Below are 25996 nucleotides of genomic sequence, written 5' to 3'. Positions count from 1 at the left end.
CTCAGCTCACCTGTCGAGCCCTCCCTCCCCGTTCAGGTCTCCTTCCCAGCCTTCAGATGCCCACAAGGCAGCCATTCTACTGGTGTCTTTGCGGCCCCTTCACCATCCTTGGTGAAGCCTTGGTCCCAGGTTCAAGAGGGCAGCATCCCAGACCACCCTGTGATGCTGCCCGGCTACCCACCGAGCGGTTTAAATCGCCCCCCCATGAGTCTGGAAAACCCCACCTCTGTCGTTGTCCCCCCACTTCACAGCCCTGCCGCCTGCCCTGGAGACCCTCCGTGCCCCCCTCTGGCTACTCACTGGCCGCATCGCAGTCTACACAGAAGCCGTTGCCCCGGACGGTGCGGATGGACTGGAGGGCGACTGCATCGCTGTGGCTGCCCAGCCGCGACTAAAAGACAACGGATGTCAGGCTCTGCCCGGTGGGCTGGGAGGGAGCAGGGAGGAGCCCCTCCACCCGAGCCTCCAGGGGGCAGACCGATAGGACGGGGGAGGGGGCGTACTCTGCTGGATCTGACAGCCGGGATCAAGGGGTGCGGCCAACAAGCCCAAACGGGGAGTTGCGTACGTACACACACACACACACACCGGCTCACCTTGTGCTTGCTGCTCTCGCAGCCCTGCAGGCTGGCCAGGATCTGGCTCTCGATGGCTTGCACCCAGAGCTCCCGTTCCTCGGCCGTGGAGGCCTCGAAGAGCCACGACTGTCCCGTCAGGGAGACCACGATGAATTCGAAGCTCTCCTCTTGGTCTGCAGAGGGAGGTAGAAGCCTCAGTTTCCCCCACTGGAGCCCAGAGAGAGACTGGTGGGATACTTCCCGTCACGTCCCCCCTTCTTCTCCTCTGCCAATCCCTCCTTTTGTCCCAAGGACAAAAGAAGACCTGGGGGGAGGATTTTGGGGAAGGGGAGGATGGTCCTTTCCCTCCGGCAGCCCCCACTCTATTATAAAGACCCCTCCCCAAAGGGGCTTGTCTGAAAGGGCAGTGAAGACGCAGAGGGTCCGAGGCCTGGAAACGCCTTCCAAAAGGCGCCAATGTTTAGACCGGTTTACAGAACCGTTTCCCAAGTTCACACATCCCCCCTTCCCGATTGCCATGCTGGGGGAAGAGTTCACAAGGGAGCACCAGGAGACCAGAGACCATCAGGCCCAGCCGAAAGTTGCACCGGACGAGTGGCAAGAACGCCGCTGGGCTTTCTTCTTCTGGGGTACATCGGAGGCCCCAGAAGGCCCACTGCAGATCCATACACACCTCTTTTTCCCTCCGTGGCTGGTGCCACTGATCTCCCCTTCCTTCCCCCGCACCCCCTGGAACTGCCTAAAATCCTGCCCTGAACCCATTTCAGCCCCGTTTGCATACTGGGCAGCCTTGGTCTATGCCCCCCTGCCTCGCTACGACCCCCAGGTCTTTCAGAAAGAGCTTGGATTGCAGGATGCCGGAGCCCAGGGACGATGGTAGGGGGGGGCTGCACGTGCACCAGCAAAGCTTCATTGCGCAGCCCTCCCCGTCCCCCCTATCGTGCTGCATTCCTGGGGGCAAGGCCCCCACCTCAACTCATTAGCTCGGTGACTGACCAACTGAGAAATTAGAGGAACATTTGCGTAATTTGATGGGAGACTGGGGAGGGGTGGTGGAGTGGAGAGAGGGACCGGCATGGCTCAGGACTTGGCACCGTCGCGCCACCCCCCCTCCCCAGGTGGTGGCATGGACGATGGGGGAGCGGGCAGGCAGGCAGAATCGGTGGGCAGAGGGAGGAACAAGGGCCATGGGAGCAGCCGCGTCAACTGATTATTCCTGGATGGTGCTTCACGGAGTGAAAGCCTCTTGAGTGTGGTAGCGTCGGCCCGGCTACGGAGGCCGTTAATGGGTGTTCACCCGGTGACCTCGTCTTCCACGCTACCACGGCAACGAGCCCTCCAAACGAGGAGGAAATTAGCGAGGGCACTGCCAAGGAAGCAGGAGAGCCAGGCCAACCGGCCCCTGCCGGCCAAGGCTGCCAAGCTTAGGGCACTTCCCGTGGTGGCACCCATGGGCCATCCTCACACGCCACCGGGGTGGACCCCCGCTCTCCTGGATAGGAGTGTGTGTATGCGCGTGCCTATGAGTGCCCTGGCGGTGAGGGGGGTGTATCTCCTGGAGGTCCCACCATCCTGGCAGCGTATGAGGGGAGAGGAGTCTTAGGGTTGTCCCTCCCCTGGCACAAAAGGCTTTGCCGGGGACTCCACCAGCCACGGGGGGGGGGGGGGCGTTGGGGGGGGTCTGCGTGAGGCGGGGGCCCATTCGTTAACCTCGCTCGGCTGCCGCCTCATTTTGCAGCTCATTAAACCCAATATTTGCAACCTGTATTAGTGCAGCGGGACCCCCGTCCTCCTTCCTTTCCCCTACCCGGCAAGGCACAGCACTGGGGGGGGAGCCACGGGAGGTTGGGGGGCTGGGGAGAACAGCAAGAGCCCCCCCACCTCCGCAGAAGGGAGGGTGGTGGCCAGTGGCAAAGGAAGGGGGGACGAGGGGGGCGACCATAAGGGGGCGGCAGAGCTGGCAGAGGAGGGAGGTTCAAGTGGGAGAGCAGAGCCAGGAGGGATGTGAGGGGGGGGGCAGAGCCGGGTCCCTCCCTCATCCCTCACCCCATGACAGAGAGGTCACAGTGGGACAGGATGGAGGAAGCCCATCAGCCGGTCCTCCCTGGCACAGGCGGCGGGGTGGGTGGGTGGGATGCCCTCTGCCCCCTTCCCTCTCTTTCAGACCCACCATCATCTTTGATGGCCCTCTGAGGCTCTTGCAGATGATGCCAGCCCCCCCGCCCCCTCCCCCCACAAAAAACATGCAGGGCCAGGGGCCTGTGAGTTGGCGGAGTCGATGCCAGCAACTGAAAAACATGCCTATGGTAAGAGCAGGAGCCTGTGTGTGTGTGTGTGTGTGTGTGTGTGTGTGTGTGTTGTGATTTATGACCCTTCAGAGCAAGGAAGATTCATGGTGCGGCCCCTCCCCCATCTGATTAGCTCCTAAATGAGAGAAAGTGATGGCAATTCATCCCCAGGCCTCCCCCGCTCTCCTCCCAGGGTGTCAACTTGAGGCTGGGGGCCACCGGCACATCTTTTGCCAGCCCAAAGCCCCGGGCAGCTTCCCACTGACCTGCTGCTGTGAACATGGCTTGTCGGGTCAACAGACGTTGAATTGAGGCATGTGAAGCCAGGAAACAATGCTGCTGCCTTTTGACAAACTGGGTGCTTCCAGAAACCGGAGCGCCAGTGGCCCCGGAAAGACCCACACCACTTATTGGCAACACTTTGCCAATAAATGTCTATCAGTGTCAACCTCCCTCCCGCCCCACACCCTCCCCAGGCTGCATCCAAACCCCAGGGGTGAGCTCAGATGTCGGTGGCACAGGGCGGCGATGGGCGCTCAAGAGAGGATGCCCGAGGATTTCCTCGGGGCCCCTGCCCTGGAAGTGCCAGCTTGTGCCCGGCTCCTCCCACCAGAGGCCGCTCCCCTCCGAGCTCACCTTCAGCCATGGTGCCCGCCCCGTCAGGTCGGCCCGTACCCGTGCTCTTTTTCCGACGATGTTTCTTCCGGTTGGCATGAGGGGAGGGTGGCGGCTCGAGCTTGGGGCTGGCAGTGCTGGAGACGTTGGGGCTAGAAGTGAGGGAGTCACTGGCACCGTTGGCTGGGGGGGGAGTCAGAAAGGGGGGGAAAAAAGAGTCAGGCCCCACCAAAAGGGCTCCTGCTCCAGGCAGGGCCTCGACAGACCCCTGCCAGGGCGGCAGAGAGACATGTTGCTAGCTGCCATGCGCCAAACTTACCCTCAATCATACTGTTCCTTACAATTAATAGCAGAATTAGAAACAATCAGGGAGCTGGCTAATTACTGTCAATTAGAGTGCACTAATCAAGCTCGATCACACTCGCACACCCGCGCGCACGCACGCACACACACACGCCGCCGCGGCTCTCACCATTAAATGTCAAATTTCATTAGAGACCAGCAACAAAATCAGAACGCTGACATTCACTTCCAGCCGCGGAGAGCCAAGTGCCTCCAATCAGCGCCGGGAGGAAGCCGCCCTGCCAGGGCCGACGGGGCCCGGGGCCTTCCTCCCACCCCTCTGCTGGCCGGGAACCCGCCCCCCCCCCCGCCCAGGGGCAGAGGGGTAGGGAGAGGGGGGAACCAGCACCGTCCTTTCACCATCGCTGTCCCCCCACCCAGGTGAAGTCCATGTGCTCAAAGGCCGGGGAGGGGGCATCAGACCTTCCTGCAGGGCAGTGATGGGTGTGGGCCAACCCCACCAGAGGCTCCTGGCAGCCCGCTCCCCACTCTGAGCACCCAGGAGCAGGCAGAGGGGCCCAATCCCACCCCCAAAGGCTTGGCCATAGAACCCTGGTGCGGGCAAGCCCAAGGGCACCCCGGGGTGTGTGTGACAGAGAGGGAGAGCAGCAACGGAGCCTCATGGGCAAACCCACCCCCCTCATCCCAGCTGCCATTGGTCAGCTGCCCCTCCACCAGCTCCCCACGAGTGGGCAGGGCTGGGGGGTGTTTGTGCATGTGCAAGTGAACTGAGTCCCCTGAAGTGGAGATCGTCCACTGGCCTTTGGGGTCAGGGCAGGAGACCCTGGGCTGAGGGAAGGAGGCAAGACGCCCGTCCATCCATCCGTCCGTCCCTCCGTCCGCCTCCTCCAGAGTCCTAAACCCATGTTCAGCAGCCCCCACTGAAGGCTAGGGTGGCTATGGGGGGGGGAGGGAGAGGGCTCAATTCCCAGCATAGGCAGGTGGGCCGCCCCACACCGGGCCTGCAGCTTTCTCCAGCCACTGCCCACCTCCTCCTCCCTCATACATTGGCCAGCCTGGCCTCCGAGCAGGGCAGGAGTTCCTGAGACGGCCGCTGCAGGGCAGGGCTGGGCCGGGCCCTCTGCCCTGGCTAGCTGTCTCCTGCCGCCACCGCCACCGCCCGCTCCCTCGCCCGCTCGCTCTGCCCCATCAGCAGTAACAGTCTGATTAATTCGCTTCCAGCAGGGAGCTGATGGGCCAATGATGGAGGCGCTGCGCCAGGCGCGCTGAAATTGATAGTTTTTCACAGTTACAAATGAGGAGCCTCCCCAGCTCCAAATGGCGGCGGCGCAGTCGGACTCCGGTAATGATCATAAAGAGGCTCTCTTTAAACTGCGAAAGCCCCTGGGAAGGGGGGGGCGGGGGCGGCTGCCGCGCTAATGAGAACGACAAGGGGGCGAAGAGGCATTGCGGAAAGGCGGCTTCGCTCTTGATGTGCGTTTAACGGCTTTTTTACTGCGCCGGCCGAGCCAGGAAGCACCGAGTGATGGATGCCGCACAGAAGCATTTATTTTCCAATTCGGCAAAGTGGCTACGTTGGGAAATGTATGAATTATTTTAATTCACTCAACTGTCCTGAAACGGGGAGGCGGGCGAGAGGCAATGGCGGCGGGGGTTTGGCGCGCTCGGCTCAGCCGCCTGCTGGTGGAGCCCAGCGCTGGGCAGCCGGAGGAGAGGCTGGCCCTGCTGCCCAGGGTTCGGAGGGGCACAGCCGGCCCCCTGCCCAGGGTCAGCCTGGCTTCTCCCTCTGGGGATTCAGAGAAGACCCCCCTCCTGCAGGCTCCTGGGGCAGGAAGAGGCAGCTGAGGTGTGGGCAATGGATGGGGCAGAAGGTGTCACCAAAGAAAAAGGGCATCCTGGGAGCACAGGGCAGCCGAAAGAGGGCACCTTCCTCCCCAGAGAGCTAGCAGGGGTGCATCCGTGCCCCCACTCCAGCCCCAGCCCCACATAAAGAGTGGGGGGACGACTAAGCTGAGGGTTTTCTTTGTCTGTGGTAGCTCAAGATGGGCCTCCGTATAAATCCTAACATTCCCCGGCATCCGGCTCTCCTCTCCCACGGAGCGCGCCACTCACCCACGTTGGCCGTGCCACCAGGCATCACAACCACTTCGCTCCACTGGTCAGCGCTGGAGACCGAGTAGGACCGCTGGTGAATGCCGCTGCCTTCCGGCTTCAGGCTGAAGGCGCCCAGGTTGGTGCCGCTGCCTGAGCGCTCTGAGTGCAGGGAGGTGCTGCTGGCCGAATGGGGGGCACCTGGGAGGAAGTTGGAAAGACAGGCTAGCGGCTGGGCTGCTGTCCTTCCAGCCGCTCCTGGGAGACTGTGCTTGGCTTAGAAAGAGGCTTTTGGTCAGTGTCTCCTGGCAAAATTGATTTGACTGGATGTCGGCGGCTCGACCTTGGAGCCCACGTAGTGGAAAGCATGAATCGAGGCCGAAGGGGTCCCACAGGGCAGCCATTCAAAGGGGTTTGGGGGGAAGCAAGACAAGACTGGGAAGGACTGGATGGGGTAGCGGCAACAGGCAGCTGACGGGCTCCAGCAGCCCTATGGCAGGGCACTCCCCACCTAGACAGGGATTGCCACAACATAGAACATCCAGCCCCACTGGGGTGGCAAGTGTTTGACTCCTTGAAAGCCAGGAGACGGCTGCCCCACACGGGCTGTGCACCTAAAATGCACATTGGCCCAGCTTTGCTCATGGGGAGGGAGGGGGCAAATGCCAAACGCAGAGAGGGGAGCCCCGGCTTAAAGGGAGGACGACACCCCCCCTCCTCTCCTTCTCTTTCCCCCCTCATTTAAGCCTGGCCTATTCGAGAAGACTCCTTCAAAAACCTCTGGCGGGCCAAGACCCCCGCCCCAATTGGCCTCCTTATAGGATCTGCCATGGGACAATCAAGCTTCTCCTTCTGCTGGAGGGGGGTGAGGGGTGTCCATCCGCAAGGCTCTGAGGAGGGGCTGCCCCAGCCAAACTGCCCCAGCGGCAGAGACCTACGAGAGACCTTTGCTGGCAAGTGTGTGTGTGTTGGGGGGGGTGGACCCCACTCCAGCCCTACTCAGGTTCCAACACCCTCCTGGCCCTTAGCCTGCCTGGTTGCCAGGGATGCACCGACTTGCTCTGCTGGCCGCCCCCCCCCCCAGGTTCAGCGCCGCAAAAACATGTGTAAAACCGTGACACCGACTCTGCCTCTAATTAGCCCTTAATTTACAAGACAGGCTCGGAAGGATAATTAGCCAGCGCTCGGCTCCGACTCCCCATCTGTCTCTCTCTCTCTCTCTCTCTCTCTCTCTGCCGTCCCTGCCAGCCCCACCAGATGCCCCGGACATGGAAGGAGACCCCTCTATTGCATTGGGTTGGCTAAGCTTCTCCTCCCTCCAAAATCAGGGTCCCCCGACTGCTGCCCTTCATTGCCTGAACGGCCCCCTCCCCAGCAACCAGCTTCCAAGCCCATTTTCGGTGCCGGGGAAGTACCTCTCCAAAGCCACTTTCCAGGTGGGATCAAAAGGACCCCAATGTGGCCAGATCACATGGAAGGCAGGAGAAGGGACCCCTAACAAAACCTGGGGGTGTGATGGACCCGTGCCAGCTGAGAAAAGGGAGGGAAGGGGCTAGTGGGGGGGGGGGGGGGAGAATGGGAGCAGGCTGGGGGAGGAGATCCGAGGTAGCCCCACCAGAGACCCCCTCAGAGTCGTGGGGCAAAGCACCCAGAGCAGTGAAAGTGGTAAAAGACAAGAGCCTGACATGTCCCTTTGGAGGGGAGGGAGAAGCCCCCCTCCCGCTTGTAGCCTTGGCCCTTTTAAGAGGGCAGCAGAAACAGCTCCATTGCCTGGGCCCCAATGGACCCGAAGAGGGCCCAGTTCCTCCATCTCCGGGCCCTCCAGAGGCCATCAAGGGGAACTGTCTGTCCGGACTCACTGCCGGAAGAGACAAATGGCACAAATCGGGGGCTTGGGGCCGAGCTGGCGAGTGGGGCAGCACGAAGGAGGTACCCACCGAGGGTGAGCCTCGTTGCAATCCTTCCGTGGCCCCATGGCAGGCGAGAATGAGGCACCGAGGGGCCTCAGGCTGAGGAGGAGAGGCATAGAAGGAGCCCCCAAGTGCCGCCGGTGCCTACCAGTGCTAGAATCCCCACGCTGGATGTTTGCCAGTTCCAAATGGGAATCGCGAAACATCTCCCGGGGGACTCTTGCAGAAGGTTGGGCTAGATGACCTCCGGGGTTAGGGTTAGGGCCCCTGGCAAGCCAAATAGCTGATGGCTTCGCAACGTGTTGCGCCAGGCGTGAGACCAGGTGGAGCCCTTTGGCCACAGGCCGGAGCCTCCTCCCTGCCAAGATGACGAGGGGCGGGGTCGTAAGAAGCCACAGACAGAAGCCCAGCCACCCCTCCAGCAGCCGAGCCTTGGGCATCGGCCAGTCCTGTCTTCGGTCGGGGAACAGGGGGTGAGGGGCTGGGATGGACATTGCGGGGAGGGGGGCTGCCAGTGGGAAGTGCCCCATAAACCAGGGGACCCTCAAGGACCCCGTGCTTAGCTGTGGCCACAGCCAAGAGAGCCACAGGGAGAGTCCCTTCAGCTGATGACGGCAGCCACAGCTGCATGCCCCACACGGGGCAAAGAGCAGCCATCCAGCCGCCAAAGCAAAGCTTCCCCTGTCTCAGAAGATGGGGGGGGCTACCCGGAGTGCTACCCGGAGGAGGAAGCTCAGCAGAGAGTGTGGCCTAGCAGCTGGGGGGGGGCTGTTCGCGAGGGCTGGAACTCCCTCCCTTTCCTTCCCTGGGAATGGATGACAGGGAGCCCACCTGGAGGCTCCGAAGAAGGGGAGAGGCAGAAAGGACCTCAGCCCCAAGGACCAGCCTCCAACCTGACAGCAGAGCAGAGGAAGGAAGGAAGGAAGGAGAGAGAGAGAGAAAGAGAGAGAGAGAGAGAGACCCGGGTCCAAGCAAGCCATTGGGGACTGAGAAGAGCTGAAGGCTGCTAACCCAGAGAACCAAAGGAAAGAATGTTGGTTGGTTAGTTTTCAGTAAAGACAGTTTGTTGGATGCTGCCTTCTCTTTGCAAGGTTGAGTTTCTCTTATTTCTAAAAAGGCGAAGAGCTGAGGCCGCAGGGAAGGCCAGAGAGGACCCCCAAGCCACCCCATCCAGAGCATGAGAAGGAGGAAAGATGCGAGGGGGGAGGGGGGTGATGCAGGGGCCAGTGAGCCCAGAGGGGAGGGTGTGCCTCGGTCTCCAGCTAGGTGGGGGATCTCATGCCTGGGGGGGGGGCAAACCACACCGTCCCTGGCCGGTTCGGCAGAGGGGGAGCAGCTCCGGTTGCCCCAAGGACCAGCAAAGCCCCCTCTCTGAGAGAAGGACGAGGTGGGGGGGGTGTCCTCCCGAACAACTCCCCCCGCCTCCGGAGGGCAGGCAGCTCCGTGTCCCCCCCCTCCCCAATTCCTGCCCTGCTTCAATGTCATCACCCCCGTCGTGCCGAGCCAAGGCGGCAGAGACCAGGGCAGCTTTTGCTTTGTTAATTCTCCCCTCATTACATTTGAAATTCCACAATCAGTGTGCACTGTAATTGTCGAATTTGATGCTAATGATTAATGAATTAAACATGGATCCATCAATTAGTCCTTGGAGAATAATTCTGCATAAAGCAGCGGATAATGTAATTACAGTAACAAAGATAATGAGATGTTAACATCCACGGAGCCCGACGTGACAAGATCACAGCAGGCAGGGCAAAGCCGCCATGGGGGAGCCAAGCGCCCGCTTCTCTCTGCCCCTGCAGCACCAGGGAGGGTGGTTGGTCGAGGAGGGCACCGGCTCAGCCAGGGCGAAGGGCCGAGCTGGCCAGAGACCCCCCTGGGGAGGGGTGGAGAAGCCCTTGACATTCTTCCCCCCCGCCCCCCCGGCTGTGCCAGGGAGCCCACATCCCCAAACTGTGGATAGGGGTGAAGGCTTAGTTGGGTGATGGGGTGAGAAGGTGAGACAGCCCACGGAAGGAGGACTGGCCTGCTCCCCCCCCGGTCTCGCCCCCCCCCCCCAGAGTGTCCCATTGCCTGCAGGCGGAAGTTTGTTGAATGCCTTTTGCCAGCAGCTGGCAAAAAGGCAATTGACAACCTAGCTGGCTGCTGCAGCTAAACCCCCACAGAGACAGTCCGGCACATGCCCTAAAGAACTCGGCCAGTGGAGACACAGGGAGGGGAGACCAGGGGAAGGTGGATGGGGAGGGGAGTCTATTGCAAGCAAAGTTTTGGAGGGGGAAGCCAGGGAGGGTGGGCTGGCCCCTGGGACCCAAGAGCTCCACGGTCACTCGGACCGGCCAGAGATGTGGCCCCAGATCTTGCCCTCCGTGCCAGAGAGGGTGCTTAGGGCCGGGGAAGAAACTCCCCCCTCCCCACAAAAGCATCGACTGCATGCACCCGCTTCTTCTTCTCCTCCTTCTTCTTCTTCCACAAACTTCCCAACTTCAGAGGGCTTCTCGGATGCTCAGCCGTAATGGGGCTTTAATGCTGGTGATTTGCATTTAATTAGACACGAAAAACCGTTAATAGAGCCGCTCGTCTCCTCCTCCTCCTCCCTCACCCTTCCCTCCATCGCGCCTCCTGCCTTCCAGATCCCATTAGGGGAAGGCTGTCGAAGCAGGAGGAGGAGGAGGAGGAAGTGGTGGTGGTGGTGGGCTTGTTGGGTGGGGAGCCCTGCCACCACTGTCCAGCCACCCAATCTGGCCAGGAGCCATCTTTTGCCAAACCCTGTCTTGAAGAGGGTCAAAGCTTTCCCTCCCGGTCCCCGCAGCTCTAGGCCCTTACTGGATCCGCCGGGGAAGGGCAGGGCGCTCCTCTCCTTGGCCAAACCGTTGGTCTTGGGGCTGGCACTGGGGGCAGAGGCAGCAGGGGCGGCAGTGGTGGCCGCCCGGGGGAGCCTCTTGCCGGGCACCTTTACCGTCGTCCTCAGCAAATCGATCTCCTTCCCGTGGACGTTCTGCATGTAGTCCTGGGGAGGGGGGCAGAGGGGGCAGGAGGGAAGACAGGTTGGATCCACTCCACCTCACTTGCTTTCACCCACCCACCTGCCCTGCTTCTGGCTCGAAGGCCTGGGAATATCTCCTTCCCCAGGCCCATAACCGAACGGGAAACTGGGAAAACCTATAGTTCCCCCTGGGCTGGCTTGGCGAGACCCTCATAGTCGGGGAAGGCCCCGCCGCCAGACCCAGGGAGTTCTGCTCCGTCATCCTCCACCTGCACCCCCCCTAACCACGTCCTCCATCCTTCTTTCTCCCGAGTCTCCCTTACAGGGAGCAAGCAGAAAAGCTGCCTCTCCCTCCACAAGGACCTTCCGCAGTTCTCCCCTCCCGTGCCAGGTGCGCCCCTCCGCACCCCGCTCACCCAGCCCCACCGGGGAGGGTTTCCCTGCCTCAGCAGAAGCGTGGCTGTGGCTGGGCGCTCTGGCAAGGCCGCCCGCTGCCGCGCGTGGAGTGCCACCCCTGCTATCCAGCTCGGTCACCAACGTGCCGCATTTACTGCCATGCCATAAAACAGCAATTTCTTCCCAAGCCTCCTCGCTAATTACGCAGCCAGTTCTCTCATTTCATTTTATTACTGGAATTAACAACGAGTTCAAAGCGTGGAAAGCTATTAAGATGTGTGATTAAGCCACATTCAATTAGCTTCTACAAACAATTTAATTGATGTTGCAGATAGAATTAACAGAAGGTGATTGTGTGAATGGCTCCAGTGGCTGCAGAAGGGGAGGCGCTTCCTGGCATCGGGGCTGCCGCTGCCGCCGCCAACGCCTCTGCGTCTCCTCGGCAGGATGGAGGGCAGAGGTGGCGCGGGGGGGGGACCCCACGTCAGCAGGAAAAGACCTGCTCGGGGGGAGGTGTGGGTACCCCTCCCTCTTCGCCTCAGGTGCGGGACAGGGCGGCAGTGCCAGGTTGCAGAGAATCTGGAACCGGCCGTGGTGCCATCCTGCCCTTTAGGGGCAGAGAGGAAAGTCCTTGGCACAGCCAGGGGCCAGGCATGGGACAGTCCATCCTTCTCTGCCGCACGCACCTGGTCTGGGCACAAACTGTGATAGGCAGCATCGGCAAAGCCCTTAGCGAAGTGAGAAAGATGGGAACTCCCCGGTGACCAACATCCGGCAAGGCACAGCCTCCCTCAACAAGTCCTCCCCCCCACCAAAAAAAACTCACATGGAGGCTGGGGTGGTAGGTGAGGACTCCGTTGTCACAGAGGGTCACATACTTCTTCTTCCACTCCTTGTTCAGGGACTTCCCGCTGCGTTTCAGGAGCACTCCCTGGGGATGAAGAGCACTGGACATCAACAGGACCTCAGCCGGGTCTCGCCTCCCCCGCCGGGCTCTCTTCTCCCAGCGGCCCCACACCAGCCCACCTTTGCCCCACAAGCGCTTGAGCTTTGTCAGAGGCAGCATCCCCCCAAACCAAAGCCCACTTCTGCTCTGGGGCACAGGAAACGGGGGCGCGCTCCCAAGAGATCCCCTCGGTCTTCCAGCAGGAGGCAGCTGTCCATTCCTGTCCCGTCCAGCGCCCCAATCCTGGATCCAAGCCAAGGAGTTGCCACAGGACTGCAGCTCCGTGGGGTTCACCTTTCTTCTCACTGGTCAGTTGTGCCGAGGCAGCCCCCTCCCCAGGGCAGAGAAAGGCCGCTGCCAGAGGGACCCTGATGTTCAGCCCAGACACTTCATGGCGTCCATGTAGAGATGCCCCCCACCCGGTTTCCTTTCACCCCCACCCCGCCTGCCAACAAGAGCTGGCCAAAGCGATGCCAGTGATCTGCCACCCCAGGACTGAGAGGGGTTCTGGAAAAGCAGTGAGAGGGTCAACCAAGTGAGCATCAAACAAATGCCAAACTTCTGCCTGATCTTCCCTGTGCCGCAAATCAAGATCCTGGGCTGTCCCCCATGCAGATGTTCCAACAGGATCAGACGCCCACCGGAAAACATGGCTGCAATGGAGTAGATGTGATGGCCTGCTTGGGGCTGCCTCAGGAGACGGTCCCCCCGGGCTGGAAGGGGGGGCTCCTGGCAGCGCCTCAAAATGGGACCTCCCACCGAAGCGGCTGCCAAGGACCAGCACAGCTACAACACCCTCCCCTTCTCCAGCCAGTTGCTGGCCCACAAACTGAGCTTGCAAGGGGCATGCCTAAATCTTGCCCTTTGTCCCCCCACCCTCCCTGGAGAAGCAGCCAGAAGAGCTGCTGGCAGGGGCACTCCAAATGCAGCCTGGGGGCCTTTCCCTCTTGTGCCCCAAAAGCAGCACGGCAGCGTCTTCTGTCCTGAGCCCCCCGCCTTGTGTGCAAAAGCCCCCTCCCCAAAGAAAGAATGGAGGGGGGCAGCTTGATCCAGGATGCAAGAGATTCCACAGACCAGGCCTTCTGGCTGGATGGGAAACCAACAACTTTGGGAGGGAGGAGGGGGCCAGGATGGGCAGGGGGTCTCTTCTGCAAGCCCCCCCTGTAAGGCTGAGCAATCCACCAGTTGCCCAGAGCCCCCTCCTCTCCTCCCTCCCTCGGCAGCACACCCTTGACCCTCCCTGGCAGAGCAGGGGGCTCCCCTCTTCTCCTCCACCCCCCCATGCCCGGCATTGGCGGGAGCAGCCCCCTCCCCACTGCGGAGGCGGCAGCGGCGGCGGCAGCAGCAGCGACAATATCCGGGGTAATGAAGCAGGCAGAGCCAATGGCCCCCCCAGGACCACTTTCCCCCACAAATCTCCCTTCCGCTCACTTTTCGCTAAGAATTTTAACACCAAACTTAATTGTAAAGCCGCGGATTGATTGGAAAATGCAAATGGCAATTTAAATGTAATCTAAGCTCCCAGCACGATCCCAGCTCCCTCCAAGGAGGAACCCCCGGCCCAGCCTGCACTGGAGTAGACACACGCCAACCCCCGCCCTCGGCAGGACAGGGCTGGAAGCGCCAGGGGGTGGACCTCCCCCCCAGGGGCTTCCCCGCCACTTGCTGGCCCTCATGTGGGGTAGGGCCAACCTCCACAGACACACCTGGCCGTAGGCACCATCCCTGTCCTGTAGCTGGAGACCCCTTTTTATACTGGGATGGTGGTCTTTGCCTAGAAGGGTGGGGGCCACAGAGACAGGACAGGGGGCCGGTCTGCAGAGCCAGAGGCCCCCTTTCCTGCAAGCTCAATTCACCATGGAGAAAGCGTTTTCCTCGCCCTGCCCCGAGACACCACCCAACCTAGGAAGGAAAGCCACAACAAACCCTCTACTGCCTGTCAGGGGGAAGGGGGAAGCAAGCCCCCTACCTCCCCTTTGTCCAGAGAGGCCCCGACCCTCCCCAGGCTGGAAACTGCCACCGTCCCTGGGGGAAAGCAAAGGGGCCCCAAGTGAGCAGCACCGGGGGGGGGGGGGTCCAGGACTGAACAGATGGGATTCCTCCCCTTCATCCCTGGGCAGAGGTTTACCCACTCCCAACATTGATGAAGGCAAAGCAAAGCAGGATGGAGGGCCAGCGATGCCCCTGCCCACAGGGACGCCCGGCGTGGGTTTTTCCAAGGGCACAGAAGAGGCACGCTGCACAACACACACGGGCACAGACGGTCAACGCAAACATGGCATGGAGAAACAGCAGGGCCCAACACGGAGACGCCTCTCCCCGCCCGGCCCCCCCTTTTCCCCGCCTCTGCTCTCCCGCCCCCCCTGCTGGCCCACCTGCCAAGCACTGGGCCCGCTGCCGGGCGCGATGCGGGAGGAGGGAGAGAAATGCCAACCTGCTTAATGGGAATGGCCCGCCCGCTGCCAATCGTGTCCGCCTTACTCTCGGGGGGCTTCCGCTCGATATCGGGACCTTTCCGAGACTAGAAGAGAAGGAGAGAGAGGTGAGCGTTAGCCCCCCCGGGGAGAAGGCAGGGCTGGGGGGGCCGAGAAGCCGGGGCTTCCCCCCACCCCACCTACCCAGGCACCCTGGCAGCCCAGCTGACACACTCACGCACGCACACCATCCACACAACACAAGGCCACAGGATGCAGTGGCAGACGAGAGCAGTATGGGATGGGAGCAGGAAAGCAGAGGCAGTGGCAGCAGCGGAGGAAAAGGCGCGGGGAGGGCAGAGGCGGCGGAAGCCAGAAAGAACAGCACCAGCCCTCCTCAGTCCAACCGTTTATTGGGTGAACACAACTGGCACCTTACAAAGTCTGTCGCAGATGTCATGTTACAAAAGAGCATCAACATGAAACAGCTGACTTTACACTGAGAACAGGCGGAGGACGGAGAGAGAGAGAGAGAGAAAGAGAGAAAGAGAGAACTCGAATTCATCACCATCATCTGAATAAATAAATGGATCAATAAATAAAGCCAGGAATGTACAGTCCATTGAAGGCATTCGACACAGTAGAGAGGATTGCGAGAGTCACGGCACAGGGCGCAATTGATACATTCAGAACCACACGAATGGCAGCAGGAGCGGCTTCCTCCCTCGGCCGTCCATCATCCACGCAAGCCCTCCGTCCGTCCGTCCATCCCTCGAGGCAGCCGGCCACTAGCCCTGCCGCTCTGGAGGGGCCCTCCTGTCCCGACCGATGAGCTCAGAAGAAGGCTGAGCCGCAGACGGCTGCTTTGCTCAGAAGAGGGAGAAAAGGAGGAGGAGGAGGAAGAGGACACGTCCATGCAGGAGGGAAGAAGGAAGGAAAAAGGGAGACGGAGAGCGAGGAGCAGCGGGCGCGAACGGCAGCAAAGCGTCCCTTGGCCCCTCCATCTCCTGGCACATTCCGGTGGTCCCGTCCGTCTTCCGAGGTGCCGCCGCCGCCGCCACCAGGCGTTCCTCCACACGCCCACCAGTCCCGGGTTAAAGTGCAGCGCTCAGACGCTTTATGGAGGGGGGGGAGGAGGGGAGAAAGGCTCCTGCGTGTCTCCGGGAGGAGGGGGACCCGAGTGAGCAAGCGGCAGGCAGGCGGGCGGGCAGGCAGCGGGCAGGGCAGGCCACTAATCTGAGATCAGTCCCAGTGCCTGCCCCTGATCCGGCCCTGGAGAGCAACGAGAAGGGAGAGAATTGGTACTGAGCAGCCTGCGAGGAGGAAGCCAGGGGTGGGGGGTGGGGGGGTAGTCTTCTAATTTGGAAGGACTTGGAAAGGCCGTTTGGTGGATGAAAAGGTGGAAACATTGGCGCAGATCTGCAACATCGAGAGAATAGAGAGGTCGGCAGATTAGAACAGGGACGCGGCCTGACGGTGGAGACCAAGCACACCGACCGACCACACCATCGGAAGCAAAGCTGGGGAGGGGTGGCGGCAGCGGTGGCGGCAGCAGCAAACAACCAGCTGAGCAGCAGCAGACAGCGAGCGTCTGGTTCCCCCTGCTGGCCAGAACCCCTGCTGCACTATTGTCAGGAGAAGAGGAAGCCGTGCAGGGGAAGGGCGGGGGGGAGAGAGGAGGAGCCAGGAGGGGCAGAATCTGGGGGGGAGGGGGGAGAGGAAGCAGCCCAGCCTCTAGAAGCAGGGGGAGCCCCAAAACTGCTCCAAAGCCCCCTCCCCTTCAGGTCAGGCTGCCCATTGGCCCAAGATGACAGCAATTGCAACCAGCCCAGAAGCTATGGGACAGCTGGCCCACATCTGGGCGTTCGGAGGCAGCCAGAGGACGACCCGGAGAAGCATCAGGCAAGGCAGGGTGCCAATCACAAGCCATTCCAGGGGGAGGCCACACAGGACAGATCCCTCTCCCTCTCCCCACCAAGCAGAGCGAGCGCAGCAGAAGCAGGAGGCAGAGGGCACAGGTGGGGCAGAAGAGGGGAGGGAGCTGTGTGCAGGAAGGCACTCATGCAAGGGAGGAAGCCATGAGGGCAGAGCCAAAACAGCAGAGACTCAAAAGCAGCCATGTATGGGAGGGGGGGGGTGTATGGAGGAAACGTTCACGCAGCAGCGGCCTCCAGGGCTGGCCAAGGGGAGTCAAATGGAGACCGCCCCCTCCCAGCACCAAAGGGACTCCCTTCCAACCGTGGGGAGGGGAGGGCCCTGAGGGAGCCCTTGCTGTGCACTTCAACTATATGGGGGGGGTCTCCTCTCTGTGGGCCCAGACCAGCCCTCCCCCCTAGGGCCTCCAGGGGGCGGTCTTTCCCTGCACGCAGAGCTGGCCAGCCAAGGTCCAAGTGTGGACGCAACCTTTGGATACCGAAAGGACCGTCCATCTCGTGCCTGGAGCGCCCAGCGGGTGGGTTTTCTTCAAGGGGTTGCGAGATGGGGGGGGCTTCCTACTGGATCTACTTTTCATACTCCCCCCCCCCACAAACGGGGGCATTTGGCCTCACTCCCCGCTACCAAAAAATCCATTTGTGGCACCAGAACTCCAAGCCAGCCCTGTCAGGGTTGTGGGGGGGAAGATATCACTGATTGAAGGTCTTAAGGACTGGAAAATCCCAGAGAGGGACATACCCATCTTCCAGTCAGACCCTCTCTGCAAGGCTTCCCTCCCCACCACCACTTTCTTGCCTTGGGGGAGACGGATCCCATTCCTCCTCATGGGGGAGGGCAGCAACCAAGTTGCCTGAGTCCCACAGAGTCCTTCTAACTCCCCGTACAGTCCCCTCCCCGAAGCTGTACAGTTCAGGGGGTGGGCTTGGCAGTTCACCCCAGCTGGCCCATTCGAGCTCTGTGGCTAAGCCCAGCCCTTCGCGAGAGGAGAGCTGCTGAACTCGGGCACTGCCCCCTACCTGCCTTCCCTCCCCCAGGACTCACTGTGAAGATGTTGGACCGGCGTTTGGACTGCTTGCGGATGGGGGTGGGGGTGTTGGAGGCCGCGATGGTCTCGATCCGCAGCTCCCGCTGGCTGATGCTGGGCGTGGAGGGCACCGAGGACGAGTAGTCGCTGAAGGCCCCACCCCCGTTGGCAGCCTGAGCACAAGTGGGCAAGCTGTGAGCCATGGGATCCCAGGCCGGCTGCCCAACCCTGGCCCTGTCTTTTGCCTAAGCAAAACATCTGCCCCCCACCCTGGCTAAAAACCCCTGTTCCTCTCCTCCCACTTCTGTCACCTGGCCTGGCCAGCCGCTGTGCCCCCTCTTACTCAGGGTGATGGAAGTGGGGACACCAACCGTAATCCTAATAGCCACCCCCAGGGCCCATGCTGCTCTCCCCGTGCCCCACCTCAAATTCTCAGGCAGCAGGAATCCAAGGCCCTCTCCAAGGAACCCACTCCCCACCCTCAGGAGGCAGCCCTGGGACAGCTGCCCAGGCACCGGAAACTACCAGGACAGAGTTTCCCAACCCAGATGGTTTGGCGCCCCAGCAGGAGCCATGGGGCGCCCCTCTTAGACCATACACCTGGCCAAGGAGGGCGGCCTAAACCCACACAGCAGCCAAAAGGAAACAGGGTGCCTAAGGAAAGTGAGTGGGGGTCCCAAGCCCCGGGGGGGCATTTGCTCGGGGCAGAAAGGATCCCAAGATCCTGACCAGATGCCTGCCATGGCCTCTCTCTGCCTCACACAAGGCAGCGCACACAGGATTCCCGGAAGCTGCACTGTGCCCACCACCATCCCACACGCCCACCCTCCGCAAGTGGGCCCCCCTCTGCTCAGCCCCACCTGGTTGATGTGGACAGCGGGCACGGAGGCGGCCGAGACAGAGGAGTGGCTGGGCGAATTGGGCAGCGACTTGCAGGGCCCGATGGAGAGCTGCTGCTTCTTCCGTAAGGCCACCACCTTTTGTGCCACTGGGGGTGGGGTGGGCAGAGAGAGAGGGGGGGGGAGAGGCTGTTTGAACCGGCCACGGGCACAGGAAGAGCAGCCCTGGGCAGGAGACCATCTCCCCCCTCCCCTCCCAGGTTCCCCTCTGTCCTACCATCCTGGAAGACGCGTTCCACATTCAGCCCATAAGTAGCACACGTCTCGTAGTAGGTACAACGCTTCAGGTCGTTTGAGAGCTTCCTGGCCCGGGAGTCATCAATCACCCGGGGGTTGGTGGCGCTGATGGCATCTGTGTGGGGGGCACAGATGGGGCAGGAGCCGCTCTGAACCGGGGGTTGCTCTGAACCGGGGGTTTAAGGTCCCCTGCACCCCCCAAGCAGCAGAGAGAGTCTCCTGGCCTTGCCAGAGGACGGAACCAAGGGAGGGAGGTTGGTAACTGGCCCACACGGCAAGGGCTCCAGGATGCCAGCCCTGCGAGGAAGGGATCCAAAGCTGGCTGAGCCACAGCACCCAACCTCCACCCACCCCCAGCTGAAATCTAAGGGTTAAGGACCTCAGGGAAGGGTAGTATCAAAGCCCCCCTCCACTTTGTGCCCTGCCGGCAAAAGGAACTGAGAATTGAGGAGGCTCATGGGCAAAGACCCCTTCTGAAAGGAGGGAGGGGGGAGTCCCCATCCCCAGCTCTACCACGCTGGGGGTGATTGTAGTCCTGGGCCAGAACACAGTCGGTCGGCTACCGTCCCTTCCAATAGAGGCCCTCAGCCACCATCCTTCCCTGATGATCAGTGAACCCGGCCTACCTTGTGTGCCTACAAGCACCATGGGCACCTCCGAAGTGTTCCGGTAACTGCAGAGGCGCAGATAGTAGTTGTACACTGTTTGGAAGCTGATCTCATCCTCCAGGCTGAAGACGAAGACCACCGCGTCTACCCAGGCGGCGAACTGGAAGAGGAGGACCGGGGATGATCAGGGAGGCGGGAGGTCTCAGGGCCAGGCCAGTATTTGACTGGCAAGTTCCGTGCGGCCGAGAGAAGAGCACCCGGGAGCTGCCAGTTGTCGGCTAGCCCCTTGTACCAGGGAAAGAGTGGGGGTGGGGAGAGGTGCCCTACTTGCAGCTCGGGGGGTCCCCCTTCATCGCGAATCAGCAAGAGGTAACTTTGTCCGTCCACCACAATCTCCTTCTTGAATCGGCCGCCTGATGATGGGGAGAGAGGTGCCGGATCAGTCTGCGGGACCCGTCCCTCCTGGGCAAACTTCAGATTGGGGCAGGAGGCCCCAGACCATGCTCCCTCACCCTGTTGGGTCAGTCCCTCCTGCTGCAGGCTCCATGAAGGCGGGTGGGATCGAGACTCCCCAAGAAAGCAAAATTCCCCCTCCCCAATTTCTGAGGAGCCAGGAGGGGAAGCCCCTCCTCCTGCTCCTGAGGACACAGGAACCCTCTGGTGTGGCACAGCCCACCATCCCGCCCCACAGAAGGCCAGCCTGGCACAGAACTGCTTGCCAACCGCAACACCCTCCACAGAGAGGACTGCCACACTTCTGGGGTGGGGGGTTGGGCTGGCTAGGAAGTTCCCCCCTTCCGCTGGACTCCCAAAACCAGATGCAACCACACAGGGTCCACCTGTGCCCTGCATAATATCCCAAAAGCAGGGAGGATTCCGTTCAAGTACAACCCCTCCGCAGTTTGTAAAATAAGGACTTTCAAGGAGCTTCCTGGCACCCAAGAGACCCCCCCTATCCCCTTCCCAGGAAGGCTGGAACAGGTCCAGGAGGGGAGCCAAGAGAGGGGCTGCCCCCACTTGGCCAAAGAGAGGAGAGGTGGGCTGAGGACACACCCTTCCCTGTGGGGAGACAGGGAACACGGGAGGGGGGGTGTCCCTCCGTTACTTCTCTTGGCCCTTTCATTGGCTTGGGGGCGGGGGCTGCGCTGGGGGCTTCTGCTTGCAATGGGGAGTTCTTTGGTGCCCCCTTTTCTCTTGCAGGACCCCCCACCCTTCCCAGCCCACCCCAGGGGCGGCCACTGACCTTCCGGGGATTCCTCCTGCACGTAGGTCCCTGTGAGGTAGCGATGCACCAAAGCCGACTTCCCGCTGGACAGGTTACCCACAATCCCCTGCAAGAGAAAGGGGAGCCTGAGGACAACCCCCACCCCCCCATCCGGAGATGCCCTCCCCCAGCGATGGCCAGGGAAGAGGGAAGCCCCTGAATGCCCGAATTTCAGCGAACTGAGGCCCACGAAGACTTCTGCCCTCAACACTCTCCTCCGGCCACAGAGGGGTACCCCGAGACTCACCAGACGTGCCAAGCAAGCACTGGAGAAGCCCACCCAATCAGTGGGTTATGAGCGCAAGATGCCACACAGGGGCATTTCTCCCCCCCACCCCCACAAGTGCTCAGCCCGCACCCTAACTCAAAGATCTGTGCCCACCCTCTGTGCTCCTGAGGCATGGCAGTTCCTTTTGCCAGGGTTCAGCTGCAGATATTGTGTGCATGGGGGGGGGGAAGTGACCCTGTGTAGACCCAGCAGGCCCCACTTCTGGGACTTTCTGCCCTGTGGCCCCGCCTTCCCTGCCATCCACCCTCCCGGGTTTCGAAGTCTCCTGAAAGGGGGTGTAAATTCTCTCTCCCCCCCATGGCAGAGCTAAAGCCTCCCCTTTCTAACCATTCAGGAGGAGCTGGAAGGTCTTCGAGGACTCATTTGTGGGGGACCTGGCTAAACTTGGGGAGGGGGCTTCCAGAGAGGTGCATCTGTGAGAGGAGCATTTGCAAAGGGCCAGCGGAGGGTGGGAGCAGGACCCTCTCTAAAAGGGGAGGGGGATTTCTAAGGCAGATCCAAAAGGAAGTGAGACAGATCTGAGGCGTGGTCCCCACCCCACCCCAGAGCCTGGCTTCCTTCCCCCCTCCCCCAACAACAGAATAGAACGGGTGGCAGAAGTAACCCCTCTTGGCCACCGGGGGGCGTGTGAGGCCCGTCTTTGCAGGAAGTTCACCTGCCCCCTCCCCCTTTGCTTACCACTTTAAGCTCCGGCACAGAGCGACTCAAAGTCCATTCCTGGCTATTCACAAAGGAGTCTGTAGGGGGCGAGAGAGAGTGAAAGAGGGTCACACCCACGGCCCACCAGAGGGCAGGAGTGGGGTTGCTCCCCTCCCACAACCGCCAGAGATGGCTCCCAAGACCCCCTCCAGCCCTGCATCCCAAAGGCCCGGCTTTTTGTCCCGAGACCCTTCCTCCGGCCCCACGGCTCTTCTGCTGCCCCAGGGACCCCAGTGGGTGCGATGCCCCACCCAGAAGACCTCAGCCGCTTCCTCAGCCTGCCGCATCCCCCCTCCCATGCCAGGAGGCACCAGACATTTGGGCAGATGTGGGGGGCAAAGGCTTCTGGCCCCAGTCTGCATTGTGGGGGGGGGAAGGGGGGAAGAGGCAAATGAGTGGGGGTTTTGGGACACTAGCTAGGCAGGGGACTAGGGAGGGGTCGATGTGGCCATTTGGGGGTCTCTGCTGCCCCTTACATGCTGGGCAGGGAAGAGTGGGCTGTCAGGGGTCTTGACCGGATGGGGGTGGCACATCTTCCGCAGCCAAGGGGCAACTCTCGTCCTAACGCAGACTCGGGGCCAGGAGACTCCTCCCTCCTCTCCCAAATTCTCCCCTTCCTCGTGGCTTGAAAGACCCCCTAAGAGCCACAGCTTTGGGGGCATCAGCCTAGTGGGGGGGCACCTGCTCCCTCCCCCTTTATGGAGCAGAAGGACAGCACTTGGGGGGGGCGGGCAGAAGCCCCCTTCAGCAGGAAGAAAAAACATTTTGGGGAGGGGGGGATGACTCAGAGACCCCTCAGTGGGGAAGAGGCCTCATTCTTCCTGTCTGCAGAGGTGTCAGGAAAGGAGGGGCTGGAGGCTCACACAACTCTGTCCTGTCCTGCCCCTCCTGTCACTAAACGGAGCAGAGTCCGGGTAGGGGGGGCTGGACCACAAGTGACCCACTTACCAGAACACGAGTGTGAATCCTCCCTTGGCCCCCTCCCACTTGGATTCCCCCTCATTCGGAGACCCTCGGTTGCCTCCCCCCCTCATAGCCTCCCCCCCCCACACACAGAAAGAGTGCGCCCTCCCAGTCGACTGAGCTAGTTGCATGCCCAGTTGTCCCCTCCCCATGCCCACACGGGGGTCCCCCACTGCCAGGGCTCTGCCGTGTCCACAAGCCATCCTAAGAAGGGCCCACGAAGCTCATCTAGTCCCCCCTCGGCCATCCGCTCCCGTCAGGAAGCATCCAGAGCAGGAAATGGATGCCCCCCCCTCCAAGTAACCCTCATGGGAGCAAACCCTAAATGCACTTTCCACACCCCACGTCTCCCCTCCGCACCCCCCAAAAGAGAGAACCTGATTCTTGAAGAAAGCGCATAGCTCCCTCCCTCCCTGTTTCTCTGCAACAACGACCCTGCAAGGTAGGCAGGGCCAATGCAATCAAGCAGTTTCCACAGCCGGGGTAGGGGGGGCAGGCCTTGAACTTGGGTCCCTGAGGAATCACGCCAATCACTCCCCACCCTGGTAAGGCAGCAGCACCTAAGTCCGTCTGCCCGGAGTGGCAGTGCCCTCCCCCCAAGCAGGGCCTGCCAAGGCCCTCAAAGATGGGAGGGAAAGCAAAAGCCCCCCCCCCCCCAGCACCATAGTAGGACCAGATTCCTTAATCCCAGGGGACACCGGAAGGGGTGCAGGAGGGCAGACCCTGGCCCCAGAGATGGGGGGGCAGTTGATCTCCGCTGCAAGATATGCCCCACTGACCTCTGGATCCCCCTCCCCCGCACAGTCTGCCTGCACAGCAGCTCCTAGCTGGGCGACACCCAAACTGGTTCCACAGGTCTCTTCCTGTCAAAGCAGCAGGGCCTCCCCGCACAGCCCCCCCAAAGCAGAGGAGCGGGAGGGGGGTCACTTTCTCCACCGTGAGGCAGGAGAGCGTCCCTCTGTACTGCTGGTGGGGGAGGGCACAACACTCCTCAGAGTAGCCAAGTGGGGGAGGGGGGAGTTAGGGAGCCCCTCCCCAGGGCTGCACCCCGCCCACCCCGAAGCCCCTTGGGATCCAGCATCCCTCCTCCCTTTCCAACAGCTGGGGGGGCATCTTGGCACACACTTCTCTGCCAGGTCAAAGAACCTGTTTGCCACCCCTGCCCCTCCCCCTGGGCTTTGGCTCTGTTCTATCACGCCCCGGCCCTGCCCTGCCCTGCCCAGGCAGGCCCTGTCAGGCTGTTCCCCCCTCCAGCGCCCCCCTTGCCTTCCTCGGAAGCTGAGGCCCCCCCCCAGTCATTCTGCCCCTTTAGCTGGAGAGCCAGTGGGGGAAAGGAGCCCCCTTGTTGGGAGCCCGATGTGGTGGGGGGAGGCCAGCGGGCCCCAACTGGCTGTGGAACAGCAGGACCAATCCAGCCAGAGTGGCACATCACCTGGCAGCTGGCAGAGGCGGCACTGCCGTTCGGCCCCTCCTCCCCTTTCCTGCTGGGACCTGCCCCCGAAAAACTGCCAACCCTATAAATGGCATCACCCCCTTGGCAGAGGCAAGAGAGTTGCCTGGGCCCGTCCTCCCTCCACCACTTTCCTTCCTGGGCCCGCCCTCTGCCACTCTGCCTCTCGTGCCATCCTTCTACACACACCCGGCCCGCCTGGCATTTCAGGGTGTGCCCCCCAAAGGCTGGGCTTTGGAAAAGGGGTGGCACAGACCAGAAGGGGACCTTCTCCTCCCAATTGGGGGGGGGGGAGAAAACCTCCTCCAGGTTGATTCCACCTGCCCTGTGACCCAGCTCTGCAAGTGGGCATCCCCCCCTCACCTTTGCCCCCAAAATAGCGGGCGAGAGGGAAAACAGGCCAACCACTCTCTAATCCTCACCTTCCTCCCTCCTCCCCCACGCAACACTTCCCAGCAGACTTCCGGTTTGGCATTTGCACACACACACACACAGTCCTGCTTCCCACTGCTTGGCATCCCACCCGGCCCTGCCAGGGTGCAGAAACCTTCACCCAAGCAAGAATCGGAGTCACCGAAAGAGACGCCTTGGTGGGGGTTCCCAGAGACTGCCAGCGATGCCATGCCATGCTCTACCCCTCCCCTTTGCCGGAGTCCTTAAGGACGGCCCCACCAGGGGGGGGTGCTCAGCAGCCGTAGTGGGCAAGGTGGAGGCACCTTCCACCCACCCGGGTTTTTGGGGAAGACTGGAACTCCCATCGCCCTCTCCAAACTGAGAGGAAGGCCCCTCACGGAGAGCATCAGAAGGGGGGAGGGAGTTCAGGCAAGCACTGGGGTGGGGCGGGAGAGGCAGAGACAGACCCACCCCCCATCTGCACTGTGTGGGGGGGGGGCAGCCAGGATGGGACCCTCTCCAAGCACTGAGGGCCTGGGCTAGCTCGTTTTCTGGGGGCGGGAGGGGGGTGGGCTTTACAGATGTGGCCTGCTGTAGACCCTACCCCCCCTCCCTAAGCGCCCTGTCCCCCCAGCTTCTTACCGGGCCGTCGATGGGCCATCAGGACTGGTTCGCCTCCCCTCCGGCTCCAAAGCAGAGCCGTCCCACCGCGGGGCTCCAGCCCCGGGGCCAAGGGCCGGCCGGCTAAGCGTTCCCGGCCTCGGAGGCGGCTGCCCAGCTGTTTCCAGAACCCTCCTCCTCCTCCTCTTTCCGAACCGGTTGATCCAAGCAGGTCCCTCTTGCTGGGACACGGGTACAAATAAGCGGCGTCGCCCTCGCTGCGGCTCCGGAGCCGAGTCGGCCTCAAGAACCCGGAGCCGGCCCGCTGAAGTTCGTTTCCCCCGCGGCGCAGACGGAAGCTGAAACTTTTCCGCAAATTGCTCAGCCGCCGCGGGGCCGACCCGTCGAAGAGCTTCCACCGCCGGCGACTGCCCCACAGCGAGCCCCCCCGCAGGAAGCCCCCCGCTCCGCCCCCGCCCCCCTCTTCTTCGCCGGCCGGGAAATCCGCTGGGCCTTTCCCCGCGTCCGCTACGTCGGGCCGGCGAGGCGAGCGCAAGCCAAGCAACTCCAGCCAGCCGACGCGGGGACGGGCCGGGGTCTCCGAGGGACGAGACGGGGATCCGGCGGGGCTGCTGAGCCCGTTGCCCGGAGCGCAGAAGCTCTTGGGCCGCCGCTTCTGCTTCTCCGCTGCTTTCAGGGCCGCTTGGACGGCCGGCACGTCCTCCAAGTCCAGGGAGTCGCAGACGCTGACCGCCCGGCGGGGAGCGGCCGGCGGGGTGACCCGGGACAGGGGTCCCCCCCGGCGCCAGCCCTCCGCCATGCTCCGCCGACGGGAGCGCGGCGAGGCTCCCCCCGGCCTGCCCGCCTCGGCATCGCCCGCCCCGCAGACGACATGCCCCAACTTGGTCCCGCGGGAGCGGCCGCGGCACCCTGCAAAGCCCGGCGCGGATCCAGCCTTGCGATCTGCCCGCGATCCGGAGTTACGCCGGAAAGACGGGATGGGGGTTGAGTTCCCGGGGACGGGTTGCGCAGGAGGGGAAGCCCCCCCCTCTGCCTCTTCCTGAACTCCCCCCACCATCGCTTCCTCCCTTCCGCTCTGAGTGGGTGGGGG

General features: G+C 62.1%; 1 protein-coding gene across 5 annotated transcripts in view; it reads right to left on the bottom strand.

The window, feature by feature from the left end:
• Positions 1–25996, bottom strand: part of AGAP3 (ArfGAP with GTPase domain, ankyrin repeat and PH domain 3) — a 46255-nt gene that overhangs the window by 4760 nt on the left and 15499 nt on the right. Inside the window, exons 1-15 of one of the 5 annotated variants that reach the window (XM_034423471.3) lie at positions 24928–25978; positions 21459–21517; positions 20471–20558; positions 19555–19640; positions 19246–19387; positions 18600–18734; positions 18344–18471; positions 17501–17656; positions 14545–14631; positions 11991–12095; positions 10609–10792; positions 5897–6076; positions 3503–3664; positions 597–751; positions 301–391 (exon numbers count right to left, since the gene is read on the bottom strand). In XM_034423471.3, the coding sequence (XP_034279362.2) occupies positions 301–391; positions 597–751; positions 3503–3664; positions 5897–6076; positions 10609–10792; positions 11991–12095; positions 14545–14631; positions 17501–17656; positions 18344–18471; positions 18600–18734; positions 19246–19387; positions 19555–19640; positions 20471–20558; positions 21459–21517; positions 24928–25963 (2794 nt within the window). In that variant the 5' untranslated portion in view covers positions 25964–25978. Of the gene's footprint in view, positions 1–300; positions 392–596; positions 752–3502; positions 3665–5896; positions 6077–10608; positions 10793–11990; positions 12096–14544; positions 14632–14920; positions 15944–17500; positions 17657–18343; positions 18472–18599; positions 18735–19245; positions 19388–19554; positions 19641–20470; positions 20559–21458; positions 21518–24927; positions 25979–25996 lie in introns of those variants that run through there. The other 4 variants (XM_087894403.1, XM_034423469.3, XM_034423470.3 and 1 more) reach the window with 4 other exon arrangements.

The sequence above is a fragment of the Pantherophis guttatus genome, chromosome 4 (genome assembly GCF_059756535.1).
Source record: "Pantherophis guttatus breed Tessera chromosome 4, ASM5975653v1, whole genome shotgun sequence".
NCBI classification, from domain to species: domain Eukaryota; kingdom Metazoa; phylum Chordata; class Lepidosauria; order Squamata; family Colubridae; genus Pantherophis; species Pantherophis guttatus.
The sequence above is the reverse complement of the archived record's forward strand: the minus strand, read 5'-3'. Positions and strand labels throughout refer to the sequence as shown.